We start from the raw sequence: 20,464 nt of genomic DNA on the forward strand, positions 1-20,464 counted from the left end.
TGATACATTAATTAATTTCTAAGTGAAACTCCATTCAGCGTTTAGTTGAAATGTCAGCTGTACAAATATGTACAATTGTTGGCAATGTTTATGCAAAGTTTCATCAAGATCAGTGCCCTTGTCTAGGAGGAGATAGAGAACACAAAAAGGGTTATCCTGTTTGCTATGATGTTGCCAATTAGTGTAACAAAAAAGACAAATGCTGGAGGGATAATGTATATTGTTGAGATACGTCTCAAAGACACAGAAGACCCCAAGGGAAAATGGCAAGTGAATAAGAAACACTCATGGGAAGCCCTCAGCAGCCTTGACCTATTGCAGCATAACTAAGGGAGGGTTCAGGGTCACTTGAGCCAACCCTAACTATATGTGTTGTCAAAATGGAAAGTTTTAAGCCTAACAGTTTATAGCCTGTTGGTTGACATGCTTGTAAAAGCATTCTTGTAAGAATGTTCAGGTATGTTCATAATGCCAAGGAGGAGCAGTAACCACCAATGATCCTAGATAAGCAAGTGAAAAGGGTTGTAAAGCCATTTCCAAACAATTTAGTCATTTGAAATGACAGACACTATTCAAGTAGAAAACATCCAACACAGCTACCAGTCCTCCCAGGAGTGGATGTTCCAGCAACTTGAGGTCAAAGAAAATGAAAAAAAAAAAAAAAAAGCAATATTGCAGACTCTACAGGCCTCAGGTAACATGTCAATCTTAAAGCTGATGGCAGTATAATTAGAAAAAATTGTAATCATATATTTTTATATTATTAATAATGTATTAATATTTGGGGGTGGTCTCAAGGTCATTTCAAAATTACTTATAAAAGTATTCACATGACTCTGTGTAGGGAAGGGGAAAACAAATTACATATAAGTAATCAAGAGAGCAGGTATACCAGTCAGGAGCTGCTAAAATAGACTTGAAAAACTGGTCGTCAGGAAGTGCGAGCACCTCTATAAAAGCAGACATCTTGGCAGCTTTCAGGCCTGGTCTGTGTGTTAACACAACCCACAAACTTCCAACGAGTGAACATCTCAGCAAAAAAAACAACAAAACAAAACACAGCATATTAGCACAAACAGCCTCATACTAACTATCAGCACGGTGGTGAAGGGGTAATGATTTGGTCTTGTTTTGCAGCCACAGGCAACCTGATGTCTCTGAGTACACAGAGGAGTTGACCATGAACTGATAAAATCATACAAAAAATGATTACTTTAAGTTATTGCTTCTAAACGTGGTTATATTGAAGTTACTGACTCATCAGGTGTACTTAGTTTGTTACAGAACTGGACAGAGTTCTGTACATTACTGTACTCCAGGATTGGATGGTACATTTCCTAATGTGATAGCATATAACATTTTATGAGTGATTATAAAATTGTGAATTTTCTGATCTGCCCTCAAATTATGAAAAACAAAAACAAAACTCAAATTTCTAGCGAAGTTATCACTTTCTTGTAAATTCTGTCTGCAGCACATGATTTATGCCAATTGCCACCACAGCAAGTAAGTGTGAGCACAATGTAATCTTTTGCACCTATTATTTTTCACAGTCATTATAAAGACATTATAAAAAGTGTGACTTGAGAAAGCGGGTCATTGTGTGCAGCAACTGAGATTACAGGCTTATCTTCTACAGCTCTTCAAAGACGAGATGACTATTAGACAATTAGAGGTTTACTTGAGCTTTTCAAGAACACTAATGAGTCATTAATATCACTCTACATCCTTTCCCTTTACACTGCAGCTTTAATTACATGAGAGCAAAACCTTCTAATGGATGCAGATGAGATTAATTAAGCCTAAGCTTGAACAGTAAAAGCTTTGTTTGTTACAGGCAAGGTCATTAGCCAGCATCCTCTGGAAATGACATCACAAATAAGGACTCATTAGTGGGGCTCCCAGGAGTCGAGGAGGCTGGAGAGGATCATTTTTGTCTTGAGACAGAGTTTCTCGTGGGTGCAGAAATCCAAGTCCTAATGGATCTGCATTCATTGTTAGTTTTATCAGGTTTAGCCATTTAGTCATTTCATACAGACGTTTGTTTGGGCAAAATTACTGTGTTTGTATTATTTATGCAAAAATAAAAATTACATAATATTATATTTCTCAGTGTGCTCAGGCCTCAATTTTAAACCAATTTCCCTACAATTTTGAGAATTATACATATAACTGAGATTAATTACAGTCATGTGAAAAAGAAAGCAAACTATCTTTCAATTCTAGGTTTTACCTGTCACTAGATTAAAAATATCATTTGATCCTTAGCAGTTCTTAAAATTAGGTAAATACTAACAGCAACTTACATTAATGATGGGTTACAAAAATTAAGCCAAAATGCAGAAGCAGTGAAAGCAGCAGAAAAACAAAGTACACCCCATGATTCAAGAGCTTGTAGAGCCACCTTTGGAAGCAATAAGCTGAAGTGGTTGTTTTCTGTTTGACTTTGTCAGTTTCTTGTTGTGGAAGAATTTTGCTGCACAGTTTTTTCAGTTCATTGGAGTTTGGGAGCATCCAGTTATCCTGAGCTCTTAAAGTCAAGGCTGAGCTCTGGACTTTGACCAGACCATTGCAACAGTTTTATTCTTTTCTTTTTCAGCCATCCTGTTGTAGACTTGCTGCTGTGCTGAGATCATGACCCAGTGCCAGCAAAGCTGCCATGCTGGCCAAACAGCAGACCATGGCTTTGATTTCGAATGCCTACCCTTCTATGATTAGCAGCTCCTTGCTGCTACTTATCATCTTAATTCCAATGAAATAAATATGTACTTGGTTTTCCATCCATCCATCCTCGTCCTTTTATCCTTATCAGGGTTGTGGGGAAGCTGGAGCCTGTCCCAGCTACTATAGCGCGAGAAGTAGGGTGCAACCTGGACAGATCATCAGTCTGATGGAGGGCTAACACAGAGAGACAAACATTCACACCTATGGGCAATTTAAAATGATCAATTAACCTAATCACGCTAACTGCATGTGTTTGAACTGTGGGAGGAAGCTAGAGGACCTGGAGAAAACTCGCGCAACCAAGAGAGAAAAAAACAAACTCTACACAGAAAGGCCAGAAGTAGAGTCGAACTCATGACCTTCTTGCTGTGAACCAACAGTTAGTTTTCAATTACATAAATACAAATATAAGGTGTGACTAATGGGATTTGAGAACCCCATTGTGACAGTAAAATAAATTCTATAATCACAAAAATAATAATGATGATCATTTATACTGACGATTCACAAATGTTTGGTGAGGATTAAGGTGTATTTGACAACAGGAAAAATAAAAAAATGCTAAAATTTTCCTAAAATCTAATGTGAAACTCACAATAAGTAAAGGATTGGTGCTGAACTACAATTTCTATTATTTATATTTTGTATTATTTATCATTCGTACTCTGTTATTATGGGATGCTGTAATTATTACCTTCAAATGTCGAGGGTTTATTAAACAGTGTTGATGTTTGCAAGTCTGTCTCTTTGAAATACTTGCATTCCCATATCCCCTGCCACTTCTAATGAACTACAGAAGAGATTAATTAGACTACAGTGTTTGTTTCCAGTCAGGCCTTTAAGCTTCATTCCCCAGTGATGTTAAAAGAAGGGGGACTCATTAGAAAGACTCTGGGAGTTAAAGAGACACAGTCCTTTTTCATTTTTCCTCATTTAATCACTGATGATGAAATGATTCTGTTGTAAATGATTATCTTATGAAACTGTCAGACTCAAGTAAACACAGGTGGATCAGAGACAGGGCAGCTCAGTCTTTGACTAGTGAACTGACCTTAGCTAATTTATGCAATAAAACTGTGGATAATCCTAATTCAAGCAATCGTATGATGTTGGGCTTTGATTTAAGAAGGTTAATTGGTAAAAACAGATGAGTATATCTCCTGATCAGAGACATTGCTCCCCAATTAACACTGCCACAGAGGAGAGGTCCAACCCGTGTATGGGAACACTTTAGAACAGGGGTGGGCAATCTCAGTCCACGAGGGCCGGTGTCCTGCAGGTTTTAGATCTCACCTTGGGTCAACACACCTGAATCACATGATTAGTTTGTTACCAGGCCTCTGGAGAACTTCAGGACATGTTGAGGAGCTAATGTAGCCATTTAAATCAGCTGTGTTGGTTCGAGGGCACATCCAAAACCTGCAGGGACACCGGCCCTCGTGGACTGAGATTGTCCACCCCTGCTTTAGATCAATAACACGGGCCAGATGGCCGTGGGCTATGTGTTGTCAAAATGAAAGACATACTAATGTCAAAAAAGTTTAAAACGCTATCAATAGCTTAAGTATTATAAAGTAAGTATTTTTCATCTTTTGTGGTTCTAACTAGCATCATCTATGATTTATGGCAGACACTTCTCTAATTTCTCTAATCCTGACGTTGATTTATGATTCTTTTCACTCCAGGAGACCTGATATAAAATGAGCACAAAGATTAAATGAAACTGAAGCATGAAGCTCAAAAATAATTAACTTTCACTTGGGGGGATAACAGTCAGCCCAGGTGTAACTCACCCGTATTAGGCCCACACATTCCTTCTAACTCTGCTGAAATCAACACTTACAACAAAAGTTTACTTCAATGCATTGTTTGGGAAATGAAGGGTAGAAACTTGGACTTAATCACTGACGAGTACCACACATATAGACATTTTTCCACATGTAACCTAGAGTCAAGCGCAAAGAAAAGAAAAACAGCAGTAGGCTATTCAAAATTAACCAAATACAATAAAGAGAATCATTCTTTATATTTTCTTTGATGTTAAGAAAATAAATCTTAATTTTAGTCCAGTTTCTTTTGTAGAGCATTGGTGGGATGTAGCTGTTAGTGGTTAACACATAGCTAGTTAAATTAAGCTATAGCTTCTTATCTCGACTGAAGAAGTTTATAGCAAGACATATTTCTTCCTTAAATCTCTCCTTCGCATCTTTAAATGTTTGAACTTTACGATATTTTAAGCATTACATTTGACTTTGTGCAGGTGCATTTTGTCCAGCTGGCCACATGAGGATGCTAATTAACAGTTTAATGTCTGAGCTGAGTCTGAAGGATCGAGACAGATTGTTGCAGTCCTAAATGCTTTTTGTGACTGTATTATAAGATTCTGAATGACCAGTGTGTTGTTATTGTTGAAACACACCATATTTAGCATTCAGTGTTTGCTCAAGGCTACTTGAATGAAACTGGCTCTTAACTTGCACAACTTTCATTTTTTTATAATTTTTTTTGAATATATATGTAAATGCATACAAATCCATTATACTGTAAAGGCATGTACTGTGGTTGTAGCTGAAATTCATGTTGTGATAGTTGGGTTGAGCCTCTACTGAGATCAAAGAGCTTTCTTTAATACATCAAAAACCTTGATTGACAGGCTGTCAGAGCTGATGCAGTCTCAGTCTGTCCGCTAACGCACCACGCACCGTTATGACTGGTCAGAGGATCAGCAGCTTCTCCTGAGTGAAGGACAGCATGAAATATTCACACTGCTGAGACTGCTTTTTTTTTTCTTTTACGCAAGCATTTGAATAAGAAACACACACACACATGCGCACACACACGTACACTGACAGCTAATTAGCAGAGCTACTGTAGATGCTTGTGTGATGAATTGAAATGCAATTTAATGAGCGATCAGCACTCACTTCCAAGTAATTAGGATGAATAATTTTTTATATAGTAGGAGTTAAATGCTTTCTTTTGAGTGCCTCACTGATGAAAAACATAAATATTATTGTGACTTGCTGAAATTAAACCAAAGCCACAATGGTGAATTCTGCCACATTAAGCAGGAGAATTAGAAAAATACATCAAGTTGTTTGTCTGATGAAGTCAGGACTTTACACAAAATTGTTATTTTTTATTTTTTTTACATCACGGTGAAGCTTATGTAACTAGTGAATTTCACTAAATGTGTGGGCCTTTTAAGAAGGCCTTTAACTATTTGTCCTATTGAGGGTCATGTGAAGGTGAAAGGCAGTCTATCACAGCTACGACACACAGTGACACACTATTCACACCTACAGCCAGTTTAGAATCACTAATTAACTCACAATTATATCACTGGACTGTGGGAGAGTGCTAGACAGGACCCATGCAGGGACAAGGAGAACGTGCAAACTCCACACAAAAAGTCAGCTGGTGGATTCGAACTCAAAAGCTTCTTGATGAGCTGGCACTGCAAAAAAAATTTATACTAAGCAATCAATGGCATAACTGAAAACTATGTGATTTCTATATAAGCTGAATTGGGAGTTTTATTTTTTAAGCATAATTTTTATGTGAACCACCCATTTTTTAAGCTCTAGTGGTGACTAGAGCATTTTCCACCATTTTTGAGATGTGAAAGATGTTGGTGGTCCTTGTTAACCAAATTATTGACTCTGAAGTGACCATCTGTGCCCCCACTGGAAAGAAATTGATTGAAATTAAAGCGTGAAATCTAAGGAATTAAGGTTTGCCCTACAGTAAGGTCAAAACCTTTCCTCCTGAGCTCACTCAATACATCCAATCCATTTTTTTCACTTATCCAATTCAGGGTTGCAGGGGGGCTGGATGACATTGGGCAAAAGGCAAGGTAGACCCTGGACAGGTTGCCAGTGTGTCACAGAGCTTATGAGACAGACAACTGTTCCCATCAACAGCAAATTTAGAATCACCAATAAACCTTAACCCACGCATGTCTTTGGACTGTGGTAGGTAGCTAGAGCTCACAGAGAGAAGCTGGGGGACACATTCAAAAAGCACACAGAAATTCCCCATGCTTGCTTTTTTTTTAAAGCCAGGACTGAAATTTGGAAGGATAAAAGGAGAAATCAAGGATATCTTGCTGCAAATCAATTGTGCTAACCATTGTGGTGCCCACATTGCTGACTATTTATTGTTAAATATTAAGTAAGTATCAAAGATTTATGGTCTTAACTGGTGTAAAGATCTGACAGCTGTACAGCTTGTTAAGAAAGAATTTGTTCTCTTGGTCAAACACCAGTCGACCTTTATCTCACCTAAGTGTTTCCAATGGTTTGTAAATATAATGCAGTGTGTTCAGGAAATTTAAAAAAGATAGCTGTGGTGTGTTTAGGGTGGGATTATTGGATCGTTTAATAATTATCTGAGATATACTGTATGCATATTAATTGTGTCTCATACTAATCACATTTTACTGTACATTAGGTTTATATATACAAAGTAAGTAATTCAATGGGATACGAGATACACTGAATTCCCTGTGAGTGCATAAAAAAATCAAACAGGACACAGTGACCCTGGACAAAAAAAATCGCTTCTGCTTCTCTGACTCCTGGGATTTTCCCAAATGAGCTCCATTTGTGATGACATTACTACAGGATGCTGCCTAATGACCTTGCCTGTAACAAACAAACCTTTTGCTGTCTAAATTTTGCCTTAATTAATCTCATAAGAACCTGTTAGGATTCCCAAACCTGCTCTCTAACAATTAAAACTGGGAGGAAATATTTGGGAAGGCCACTAATGATGTGTCATTAAAAAGTGGTCATTTAAAGTAAACATAGCCATTTTTAAAAGGCTAATTTTACATATTAAAAGTGTATGTTACTCTAAATCTGGAGTCACATTTCATGTGGACCTTGAAAAACTAAAAGAGATGACAGATAGAAGCGCACACTTGCTCTGAGTGAATAATGAAACCTTTATACATCTTTTCTACCGCTGAATACCAAGTGAAATAAAAGCTTTCCACACTAGGATCAAGAAGATATGGCAGTCTCAGTCCTATTACAAAGGCATTAAGCAGATGTTTGTCTAAAAGAAAGAAAGAACAAAAAACATCCTAAATTAATGTGCTTGATTTGTATTTATTTAAAAAACAGAATAAAATGTGCAACATTTTAATCTCGTTCTATTTTTTGAGCAAAATTTAATGAATTTTACCTTCTTGCTAAAAAAGCACATATGGTTCATGTATCTTACAGTGGAATTAACAGCATAAAATTACAGTTCAGGTATCCCAAACTAGGTTGATTAGAGGCTGATGACTAATCTTGAACCAATTCTGCTAACAATGAAATGTAACAGATTCATCAAGCACCAGTATGGCACGAGAATATTGAGTAATCTCCTCATTTGAATTATGCCTGTTGTCACAGCACATCTGTGCTTTGCTGTTGTTCTAATCCTAAACCTTGTGCATGTCATTATCATTAATGCTGAAAAAATGTAGCAGATATTGACCCCCAAAGTATACCTGACTGAAGTGACATGCTATCAGTCAGCCAGGTATTTCCATACAACTTAATTGCATCACATGAATTAAGATATACACTTACCAACCACTTCTTTAGATAAAACTATTCACCTGCTTGTTCTTGCAAACTTTTAATGTTATCACCCAATAACATGGCAGTAACCCAGTACATTTAGCCATGTAAACGTGGGCATAAGCATGAAGCTCAAACTGAGCATCAGAACGAGGGAGAAATGTGTAGTGTGGGATGAAAGGTGAAGTGGCTTTGCAGAAACTACTACTCCTGGGATTTTTTTCTCACAAGCATCTCTAGAGTTTACAGATAATGGCCTGAAAAAGAGAGACTTGTACAGTTTAATGCATTTTTAGCATATATATTATCAATTAAATAAGTTGAAAGGATAAAAGAAGAAATCAAACTTTTAGCTGCTCAGAGTTTTCACTTTCCTGTTCTGATGTTTGACCTTCCTCCACCTCACCCCCCAAACAACAGTAAAATTCACTCCCCTTCCATAGTTTGGAGGAAAATCCTTTCTGCCTCATCCTGTCCTCTGATTCCTGCAGTATGGACATGGTTGAAAAAGTGAAGCAGTAAGTCCTGCTGTTCAATACAAAACAGAGGGACTAAAATAAAAATTTCTGAAATCCTACTAAATCAAAGTTATGACTCTCAAATTGAAGAAACAATTTGAGGTTAATCACTTGTGGCCATAAAATGTGGAAGCTACAATTCACACGGGGTCACAAAAATTTAACAATAGATTGGAAAAATGTTGTCTTGTCTGAAGAGACTCAATTTCTGTCGCAACGTTTGGATGGCAGGGTCAGATTTGACATGAACAACATTAAAGCATGGCTCCATCCCGCCATGATGCATCTGTCAGTGGCTCATATTGGTGGCAATGGTGTAATAATGGTGTGGGGAAATTTTCTTTGCACACTTTGGGTCCCTTAGTATCAACTGAGCACATTTCAATGCCATGTCACAAAGCTCAAATAAAATGAAGTACTTTCATTATCCTCAAATGTCTTCCACAGTCAACAGATATGGCACCTTTGGGATGTTGTTGAAAAGGAGATTCACATCATGGATGCAGGAACTGTGCGAGGCTATCATGTCAATATGGACCAATAATCTCTGAGGAATATTTCAGACATCTTGTTGAATTTCTGCCACCGGGAATTACGGTCATTCTAAAGACAAAGTGAACAAAGCCTGTGTGTACTAAAAAACACTACCTATGGGTTTGAGTAGATAGCATGTATAAAACTCAGAAACAGGTAACAGCATGTCATTTTTTTCTGTTCGGTCATTATTCCACATGAGGAAAACTGCCATTCAGCACTCATTAAACACATTACCACTGAAAACCCCCTTTAGCTGCTGGACATTATAATAAGTTTAACTCGCTTGTGTTTACAGTCTACCCCAGTCTGCAGCAACATTGCTCCTTCCCATATCCTACAATCCTACAAAGCCAAACTGTTTCTCTTATATTCAAACAGAAGCAATCAATAACCAGTAATCAACAGAATACAAACTGGCAGACTCATCTCCATACACACTCAGCAGACCAGGAAACCAGTTTTACAGAGACAGGGTGCAAACATCTTATTTGATTGTGACTCATTGCATCTTGATTTTGTCACATCTAGTGATGCATTTGCAAAGCGAGACATCCGAATGCTCCTATGAAAGAATGACAGAGGTCATTTAAAAAGGTTTAGGTGCTCATGATTGAGTTAAATAATATTCAAAGATAACATTTTTGCTGTTTGGTCTCTCTTAGACAGCAGTTGTGTTTGGCTTCCCAGACATTCATATATAGAGCAAGGCGATGAGTCATCGTTTTGCATAAGGCAAGGGCATTTGTAGCCTGGACAGTAGAACTCTAATGAATCTTTTCTCTGTTCCCCTTTTCTTTATCTTTCTTCCTCTGTCCCTCCCTTTTGCTGGGCTCAGTTAAACCCTGTCTCTGCATCCTTACAAAGTCACTCAACTGGATAAAGTCATTTACCTGAATGAAGAGGAGCGGAGGGAGCGAATAGGCAGAGCGGGGAAGGGTGGGGGTGCAAGCGTACAGAGGAGGTCTGATATTGTAAGCAGAATGTAGAAAAATGAAGAAACCAAAAAGAGGAGAAATGACAGGTAAAGAAAACCGAGAGCGCTGAGCTGTGAAGCAAGTCTGGATACTTTAATAAGACAAAATAAGATGTTTGTTGTTTCCACCTGTTTATTTATGGCCCAGGACTCCAGAAAATAGAAAAAGGTGATGGTCAAAGAGGCAGAGAACACGCAGAAGAAAGATAAAGGAGACATAGTCAAGGTCGGGATTAAACAGAAATTAGGAAGATCATTGATTTATGTTGATTTCAGTTTGGAATAAAATTAATTGCAAAGGAGATTATATTTTGACTAAATGAAGTAGCAGGACTGATCATGGGGGATATAACTGTGAATATCATAGAAATATATGATCCCAACTGGCTCTAGTCAAGTTTGTGTGGGTTTGTACTTCTGGATTTTTAAAGGCACACAAGCCCAGCATTTAAACTGAAACCAGAAGCACATACTGTAAGTTAAGAAACTCAGTTTTGTCTCATTATAACATTATCCCCTATATTCCATCAGTCTTCCTTCATTATTATTACTGTTGTTATCAAATGCTTTGTGTTCTCTAATGTCTAAGAACAGAATTAGTTTGCCCAAAGGCAACCCCCCGAACCATTAGTCTGGGGATGATTTAGCATTTCATTAGCTTTTTCACATTTATTTGCATTTGTAAACAACGGCTTAAAATCCACACATCCATTATTCATATTCTGGACCTCGTAGTAACACCACAAAGGCCTGAAAAATTCAGACAGTGTGCTTTCAGCAATCTTGCATTTCATTATGTAGCACATTGTTATGAGATTAAGCCGAATCTCTAAGAACAACTAAAAAATTGGTTTTGACAGAATAACAACACACATTTCAAATTATGGACTTTTATAGGTTGTTACTTGTCAACAGTGCTCACTTTGAATTAAGCCTGGATTCTTCATTTTCAGGCACAGTGGTAATGTTACTCCGGGGATGGCCTGCCCCACCACTTTCCCACAAACTGAAATGCTGGAGAGCAATAAAACATTCTTGGTCACCATCCTCCAACTTTTTATCTAATGCCAAAGATCTTAAAATGTTCATGAGTCCAGTTTGTCCTTTCATGACTCGATATACATGTAAGCAATCAAATCTACATGGTTACCATCTTCATTTTCGTGAACTCTGACAAATGCTAACGCACTAAACTAAGGTTTGTAAATATTGTAAATTATACGCGCTTGACATCAGCATCATAACAGTGAACATGTGAACTGCTGGTAGCTTTGAGCTCAAAGCGCCAATGTGTTTCAGTGCAGCCTCGCAGAGCCGCTGGCATGGCTGCAGACGTGGAACATGCATATACAGCACACAAAAGCTTTTATCCTTGAACACTGCTGTCCTGGTGATTAGCTTTATCACCTCAGACTTCATATGCAACATGACAGCGTATGGTACAGTGGCATGTCACGAAGTGGCACGGTGTCACAGTCTTTTGTTACGTAAAGGTGCGTCCTCCTGCTGACATAATAAAATGGCTTTAAAAAAATCTGTCCATGTATTCATTATCTAATCCCTTAACTGGAAGTTTACGTTAAACATGCAGATATTGTAATATTTTAATCTGTAGATGAAGACATAAATAACTGTAGCTTGTCTAGAGAGGGGGCCATCTGTATCACAGTGATCTGTCACTGCTTGATCCCTCTCTCCACCGGAAAGTGCTAATCATCACCTCGCTCCTTTTGTTAGAACTGTTCATCCAGTGCGGTGTGGATGATTCTAATTTTCTCGCCTCATTGTCTTTAATCAGGTGTATTAATCACATTTGTTATGATTTATGAGGGAGGAACAGCTGCTACACTGATTCCTTGGTTAGTTGGTATGCCCAGTACGTTGATTTACTCACTCTCTTACCTTCCACTAATGATCTGACAACGGAAAATAACCTACTGCTTGTTTAGAAATCCATAGCTACAGTTTGTTTTCATTTCATATACACACAGTGATCCACCTGGGCCCTCCCTCTACCTTGTTTTTCTTTAGTAATTGACCTTGACTGTAATGGAGACCTTTAGCTAAGAAGGTCAATCAGCCGTGAGCCATAAAGATACCGACTACCATGATCAGTCTTTACAGGTTATTAGTCACAGTCCTGATGTGATTAACACAACTGCACTTTTATGTCATATCTCTCCAGTCTTTCCCTCTAGTCCTTAAACCCCGATGACAATGTGACACCTCACTTTAGTTTGTGAAGTCACATGTTCTGCAAATTTCACCGGGAGCTTGCACACTCATTCAGAAATACAGCAGGAAAAAAATACATTTAATGTCTGACATAGTGCTGCATGAAGTCTACATTCCCTGACAGTGATGATAAAATGTACAGACACACTGCAAACTCATGATTTTTCTTTTTTTTTGTTTGGCTTTTTATTAATGTTTTGGTTGGTTTTCTATGCCTACAGGAATCACATGCACGGTTAAAATTGGTCTCTCTTTCACTTTTTCCACAGTTTTACTGATAAGCTGATCTGGTGTCAAATGACACACGTTCTTCTCTGAGATAAAAGGGTCTTCGTGAAAACATGGTGTGTAACATATTCCACAAACATGGCACTCCATAAAAAAAATGCCAAATGAGTTTCCTTCTCTGACAATATGCACTCCCTGGTAGATTAAAAGCAGTCTTGCTCTCTGCGCAGGTTCTCCTGAATGTAAAATATTAAGCAGGGGCCGCAGCTTTGGGTAATAACGCTGACTCAGCTTTTCAAATTGGAAATTTGATGGACCTTTACTGTGCGCTTTGGACGGTTACTGAGGGTAAATACTAAACAAGTGGGGCTGTGTAAGATAACACAACAGATGGAAAGCATTTCTGCTATGAGGAGATACTTATATACAATATGTACAACACTGCTGAGAAGATTGAAGTATTTAGTTGTGCTGGATGAACAGTTACTTATATTTAACTGCCTTTGGCTCTGTGCATCTCCCAGAGTGAATTCATGGGCTGAACGTGATGAAACTAGTTTTAAAAAACCATCAGTTGTAGTTGTGACAGGTCAAGGCCACAGTCTTTGATAAATAAGTTATCCTGGTAATATCGTCTGTCCTCACACTATGTAGCACTGGATTGATGTTTCGACTGGTTAAACAGCCACGTTGGCCAGTCTGGGGTCAGAGTCCTGCTCATAGCGGTAATGATATACCTCCATCTGGTCACGGCAGGCCTCTCTGATGTTGTTGAGCCACCGTTTGATGCCTCCCCGGTTGAGATAAAGTACCATCAGGAACACCACCCCGATGAGAGCCAACACTATACCTAGGAAAACATATGACACCGCCTCCAGGTTCTCGTTCATACAATCAACCTCCTCTCCCCAGAGCTTTTCCACGGGAATCCCCCTCTTAGCCTCTGGCTCGCTGCACAGGAGACGCCCTGCATCCAGGCACTGGGACGAGTTCTTCAGCCAGTAGTAAAACGCCTCCAGTTCACAGCTGCACCGAAACGGATTTAAAGACAAGTAGACGCGTATGCGCCTTTGTTGGTACAAACTGGTTACATTTTCCTCCCCGATGATCTCTATTGAGTTATTAATCAGCACCAACTCGTGGAGGTTAAAGACATCTAATCTCTCGAGGGGGATAGACGTCAGCTTGTTTCCCGCCAACTCCAGTCTGTGCAGGTTGCGCAAACTTTGTGTGTCGAGCGCATCTGAGAGCTGCGCGGTGGCCGCAGGAGAAACGGAGTAATTCAGGTTAAGAGAGCGCAGATCGGGTAATCCATGGAAAGCCCTGGATGAGATAAACTCCAACTGATTGTGGCTAAGATCCAACGAATGTAACCGGGAAAGCCCCAGGAAGGCGTAAGGTTCAATAGCCTGTATCCCGTTATAGGACAGAGAGAGTGTTGTCATTTCCAACTCCGTGCCGTTGGTCATGAACGCATCACGCTGTAAAGTTGAGATGTTACTCCCCGTAAGTGTCAAGGTGGACGTCCACTTTGGCATGTCTCTGGGTACCTCGGTGTAGTCCCCGTCACGGCAGGTCACCGTCCTCAAGCCCCTGGTACAGATGCAGGACGACGGGCACGCGTCGTCCATCCTTACGGGCGAAAACAACAAACACATCACTGCTGCGTAATACAAACACCACTGGTTCCAAATAGAAAAGATACACTTTGAATTGTCCGAACTGTAAAAGATCCACATCTTCTCCCTCTTTCCCCCCCCCCTTCTCTCAAAACAGGAATATGCCGATGGGTGTTGCAAAGAAGGTGACCGATCCTCTCACAGGCGTGTAAAGTCGTGTCAGTCGGACGTATTGCCTTTACTTGGAGCAGACGGGATAGAAATAAACGGCTTTCTTCATTGTCACCTTGGAGTCGTGTTTTTCTGCAGTAAAGATGAGTTTTGTTTGAGATTTGCACGCATGAGAACGGCTGAAGACGGCCAAGTGTGAAGTGTGGCTGCGTGGAAAGCTTCTGATCCGCGCTCCCTTGGTGGTATTTTTGACGTCTGTCACAGAGAGGAGGGGCGGGGGGGGGGGGGGGGGGGGGGGTAGAGGGGAAGAGAGAGAGAGATATGCACGGCAAGCTTAATGTTCTTCTGAGCCCTCTTCCTTTAGAATTCATTGTTTTGCTAAAAAGGGAATATGAAGAAGAATAGATCACATGAGTCCCTGAAAATGGTTGGAATCACTGGAAGGATGGACTTTAATGTTAATGTTAGCTTTTCTTCCTGAAGAAATACTCTCTTAAATGCTCACCAGTGAAGAATCCTCAATACCAAAAACAAAATATTAATGTTCATAACAGTAATAATCAGAACTGTTCATTGAATCCATGGAGCTCATTCTACAAATTTTAAATGGGACACTGTTTACCATTACTGGATAGCTGTACAGTCATTTATCTCCAAGGCTATTGGTTTTTTTCCCCCTCCCCATTCATGCTGTTTCCATTATTACATTATTATAGGCTTGAATTACATTTTGCATTCATTGCAAATGAGTTGCTGTAATTATGCCTGGGTAGTGCAGAATGTTTAATGGGGCCTTGGTCAGTTCCTTCCAATTAATCAATTTTCCACAAAAAGAAAACTCACTTTTGGAGAGTTGGTCACGCTCCCCACGTCTACAGTACAGAGTTGGCAAACAAATCAATAAGCCTGAATAAATAAGCAGCTCCAAAATCAGAGTTTTGCATTGGCCTGTGATGCTGGAGTGACATGCGGGACTGATCGGTCATTTTGTCTCATTACTTACCCAGAAACCAGAGGATGAAAAAACTGATGTTTACATTTATTTCTGAGACTAATGAGGATGAAGTGAATTATACTCTAATTACGCAGTAAGGAATCTGGAAACATTAGTCCTAGGGTACCATGGCAGAGTACATTGTTCAATGTAGCTTGTATATTAAGCAGAAACTGTGCAAATGTGCCAGGAGTATTTATTCTTCAGTCATAATTATGTGTTGGTCAAAAGGTTAGTTAATAAACAAACTAGAGCTTCAGCACCCTGGACAGCTCCACAGAGCAGTACTTGACTCTAAGGGATATTGTGTTGTTCTGTGTTCAAAAGGAAGTAGCCTAAGTTGAAATGATCAAAGGAAGGAGAGAACAGAGGAGGAAAGAGGTTTATTCCATTTTAAATGTTAAGAAACTAAAGATCTAAAGATGAGAAAAAGGGGAAAGTCAGAGACTGCCCAGGGGTCAGTAGCATGGATGCCTCCATACGGCAGAGCACTGCAGTAAGTTCTGTGGGCACAAACAAAGAAGGAAAGTGAGGGCAGGAAAAAAAGAAGAAGAAGAAAGAACTGGAGAGCAAAAGAAACAGAAAAATGACAAACTAGGGCAGAGAAAGAAAGAAACTCTAGTAGCATTCACTCTCCCACCTGCTGCTGTTTCTGTTCATTACATCCGTCACAAATTTACAACAACGGCCTATCAACAACAGAAAAGTTTAAATCAAACTTTGGCTTTCTTTTTCTTCTTTGTGTGTGTTTCTGTTCTTATACAGCAAAACATGTATCTGTAATCTCATTTTGATTGTAGTCTTATCCTAACAGTTGGACTCTGGCTGCGGTGATGTGTGTTCACTGCTCATCAGTTCATCTCAAGCCACTGGATGAGACTGACAGCAGGGCTATACATGACTAGAATCTTTCACACCAGTCTTAGAAAGCCAGTTCTTCGTGGACTTGGTTTGACTCTTTCTCCAAACTGACGCATAGTTGAAACCACACTCTTGCCCAAAACAACACTATGCACTTTGATATAGAACTTTACATAAAATGGAAATAAGAGTACCAACTCATGAAAAAAACAAACAAACTCCAGTTTAAAAGTAAATCAGATTATCTGAGCAAAAGCATCTGCACAGAAATTGTGTTAGTGTAAATACAATCTATTGATTATGATTGATTTTTTACCCTAAGTAAATAAAATTCAGTATAATATTGGTATTGATCTTTCCTCAAACCTGACAAGAAAATTAGATTCTCAATTTGTGATTTCACTAAATTAAAAATTATTCATTTAAGGACAGTTGGAAGACTGGTGCTTATCACAGAGACCACAGCACCAGGGGGAGTCTGGAGCTGATTGTAGTGCGCTGTCATTCTCAAGAGCACTCCATCAGCAACAAATGGACACAACTGGTTATGGTGGGGATGTAAATATAGACAGAGGGAGAGGGAGAACAAGAAACCGAGACACAGAAACAACAGGGCACAACAAGATAACAAATGTTGGAAAATGGTCTTACTGCTGTTGCTGCTGATAAGCAGAAATTAATGTCAGGTTGTTTTTTTAAAACATAGCAGACAGTATTTCCTCCAAACACACAAGGACATCTGTTCAATCCTCCTCTTATCCTCTCAAGACCTCTTTGCTTCCTCCACAACCTGGGTGTCCACTCTATCTGCCAGAGCTGAGAGCTGATTTAGTGGTGGCTGCTGTTCACAGGCTGCTGCTGGGATACGGTGCCCTCACCATGCTCTTTAATTTGACACTGAACCTCGTAATTGATTTTCTCAAGGCTGCCCATCCCTATCTCCTGACTACAGTAAGAGAGAGAGTGTGTGTGTGTGTATCTGTAAACTTGAGAGTGAGTGACCAGTTTTGGTCTAATCCTCAGGTGTGTCATTATTTCTGACAGGCCCGGCACACGTGCCAAATTAGCAGAAGCTTACTGCTGTCCTGTGTATGCATTATGCAAATCATTGCACATGCTGCAATTACATTTGATCACATGCATTGATGACTGGATACTTTTTATGATCTTGAATTGCTCTGTTTATTCGCTTCAAATGGTTCCTGCATTTACTTTGTCATTTTGGATTTCTCCTTCATCCCACCTGCATCATCTGTCATTCATTAACCTTGAGTTAAGAGCCAACCTGATCTTTCCTTCATCCTCCCTCCAGCTGGCACATGACTGACACATGCCGGACTTACTCATAATTACATATTATCCAAATAAGCCAAGTAAAGGACACAAGTGTGTGTATCTAAAGCAGGTGAGCGCTGTAAAAACAGTCCACTAAGCCTGAGGGTGTCAGTTGGTGTTAGGTGCTTAGATTTCCTATCATGACTCAACACAGCGTCTCATCACATCAAAGACATTACCTGCACCTTGATCATCTCTCTGGCAACACACAGAGAGAGGATACTGTGAGAAATGCAACTATAAAACTATTATGTTGCTTAAAATCTCCTGGTTCAAAATGGGCCTTTGTGAGAGTAAATACAATCAGCCCACATAGAGTATCCAAACCAAATCGTTACCTTGTCTGTGTTGACTTATTTCTTACAAAAGTCTAGGCATTGTCTTGTCTAGTATGTGTTTGTTAATAAAACAACAATCACATTGCTCTCTCTTAGATTTCTTTTTGTTGCATCAAAAATTCTTTTATCCAAAATATCCCTTTTTCCAACTTCTCCCACTTTAATGTTGCATTTTTAAGACATTTGTTTATTCACTAAATGGCTTTTCTCTTTTCTCTTTCACAGTGTGCAGCTTCTCTTCTTATTCCTTCTCTCTTTGATGGATGTTCATTAGTAAGTTAGCATGAAAATGACAAACCAGTATATAAAACCATTATCTTATAGGCCTAACTCTGTTAGCTATGAAAGTGAGGAGCACAGGGAGGTTTGCACACTGCTGTACAAAATCATTACTGACTATGAGCATTCACTGCTTTGCACAGCTGCTGCCCACAGATGCGGGTGCCAGATTATGTACTGTGGTACAACTGCAATGCTCCTGGGTGATGGCAGTTCCATTTAAAATCTTATTTAATCTTTGTCCTTGCCCTGTAGCGTGGACGCTTGATATTGTCCATCACTTTAAAAAGCAGCTGGGGTAAGAAGTTGAAGGACTTTGTAGCAACTGTGAATAATGCAGTTTAAACCCACACACAGGGTTTTATACTATCTGTCTGACCCAACACAAAACTCTGCTGCGCCCGGAGGCAGGTGGAGTTCAGGGTTAATCTATCTCCCCTCCTGTGAAGATAGTCACATATCACCCACCTCGCTTTTTTTCTTTCTATCTCGCTCTCCCTCCCATCTCACATGGAGTCTGCACCTCTCTTTCTGTGTTCCACCTGCCTCTTAATCTGTCCATCAGTCTCTCCGCAGACCTGCTCCTTAAACAGTACTCCACCTCTGGATGAATAAGAGATGAGCAGAGGGCTTGGGGGGAGGAGGAGAAGATGGATGGAAGGGAGAAGCAAAGAAGTGCAGCGGCATCCAATGAGAACCCTGAGGCGATGGGAGTGTAAATGGATCTTGAGGAGCTGGTGTCACCTGTCCCAGGACCATTAATTAGTCATTTAGACTTGTAATGGAGCGAGCTGTAGCCAGACAGGCACAATCGGCCAAACAAAGTTAGTCACTTGGGCTGAGGAGTGAGCTGTGGGTGGTGATAACACTGCGTGTCCAAAGTGGGAAAATACAATGAACACTAAGTTCATATTAGATATGTATAATACATACAGACAGGGTCTCTTTGTTGATTTATGGGACTTTACAAATACATTAAGTAAAGTATGTAGGGTCATTTATATGAAAACAGTATTACTTTACGCTTAGAATAATACAGGGCAACATAAAAGCCGCAGAAAATGAAAGGGGTTCATGAAAGGAGCATAAAAACATTCATCTTGGGAAGGTAAACACACCAATAGTGAGAAAAAATGAAAAACAATGTAAGGTATAATATTAAAAGTTAGATAAATGTGATGGTAATGACACTTGTAATTTGTTTTATTTATTTGTTTGTTACTTGAATTACATCATGCAATAATTGAATCCATTCTCTTCTGCTAATCCAGTTCAGGGTCACGAGGTGGTTAGAGCCTATCCCAGCTGCCATAGGGCACGATTTTTTTCAGAAGACATTATATTTAATTTGCAACATTACTATCTCAACAGATATTTAGAGTGAAAGGTGAATTATTCCATTTCAAGTTTGCATGTAAAGAATCTTAATAAAGCTCAGGGATCCACATTATTCACATCACTGTGCTTTCTGAAAGTATTTACTTTCATGTGAGGTATCACATTAACTCTGCACTTCAAGATTTGAAGTGTGAAGGCAATATGATCTGGAAATTAAACAGGGAGTGCCTACGATCAGACTCTTTCGAGCTCACGAACACTGATTTCTCAACGATCAAGTAACAACTGATGCAGATACTTGACCTCTCAAGAACATATTAAGATTAAATTGCAAAGTCCATTAGAGACACCCAAGAGCCCTCTGGGGTTATTATGGCATTACACAATGTCTCTGGTCCTGAATGCAAAAAACAAAAATAGCAGCAGATTATCTGGTGTTATATGAAGTAATAAATCATCTGTAACTTTCATAATGCTCTCTTATATGTTCAACCCAAAATCATTCAAAAATGATTACAGAATAATAACTTCGTCAGCACCTGGTTGGGATCAGGATTAGTTTACACATCTTCCTGGTCCATAATGAACAATGAGTTTCCCAAGATCACATAACAAACAAATGATATGGATACTTTGCGTGCATTGCCTCCGTTTAGATTGAATTACAAAACGCTTGATATCTGATGTTCAGGTGACCGCTGTTTGTCCTTCTGGCTGTTGAACGATGATACTGAGGCC

At 39.3% G+C, this 20,464-nt stretch overlaps 1 protein-coding gene across 1 annotated transcript; it reads right to left on the reverse strand.

Annotated features, from left to right (window-relative positions):
* Positions 1 to 12,752: 12,752 nt before the first annotated feature.
* tpbgl (trophoblast glycoprotein like) lies at positions 12,753 to 14,797 on the reverse strand. The gene has a single exon (XM_080867776.1). It carries the CDS (start codon positions 14,528 to 14,530, stop codon positions 13,469 to 13,471), a length of 1,062 nt encoding a protein of 353 aa, XP_080723902.1. The 5' UTR covers positions 14,531 to 14,797; the 3' UTR covers positions 12,753 to 13,468.
* Positions 14,798 to 20,464: the final 5,667 nt, after the last annotated feature.

Source organism: Rhamphochromis sp. 'chilingali', assembly GCF_963969265.1.
Source record: "Rhamphochromis sp. 'chilingali' genome assembly, chromosome: 19".
Taxonomy (NCBI): Eukaryota; Metazoa; Chordata; class Actinopteri; order Cichliformes; family Cichlidae; genus Rhamphochromis; species Rhamphochromis sp. 'chilingali'.

Coding starts and splice junctions, on each gene's coding strand:
- tpbgl (XM_080867776.1), bottom strand. CDS start 14,530: ATGTGGATCTTTTACAGTTCGGACAATTCAAAGTGTATCTTTTCTATT.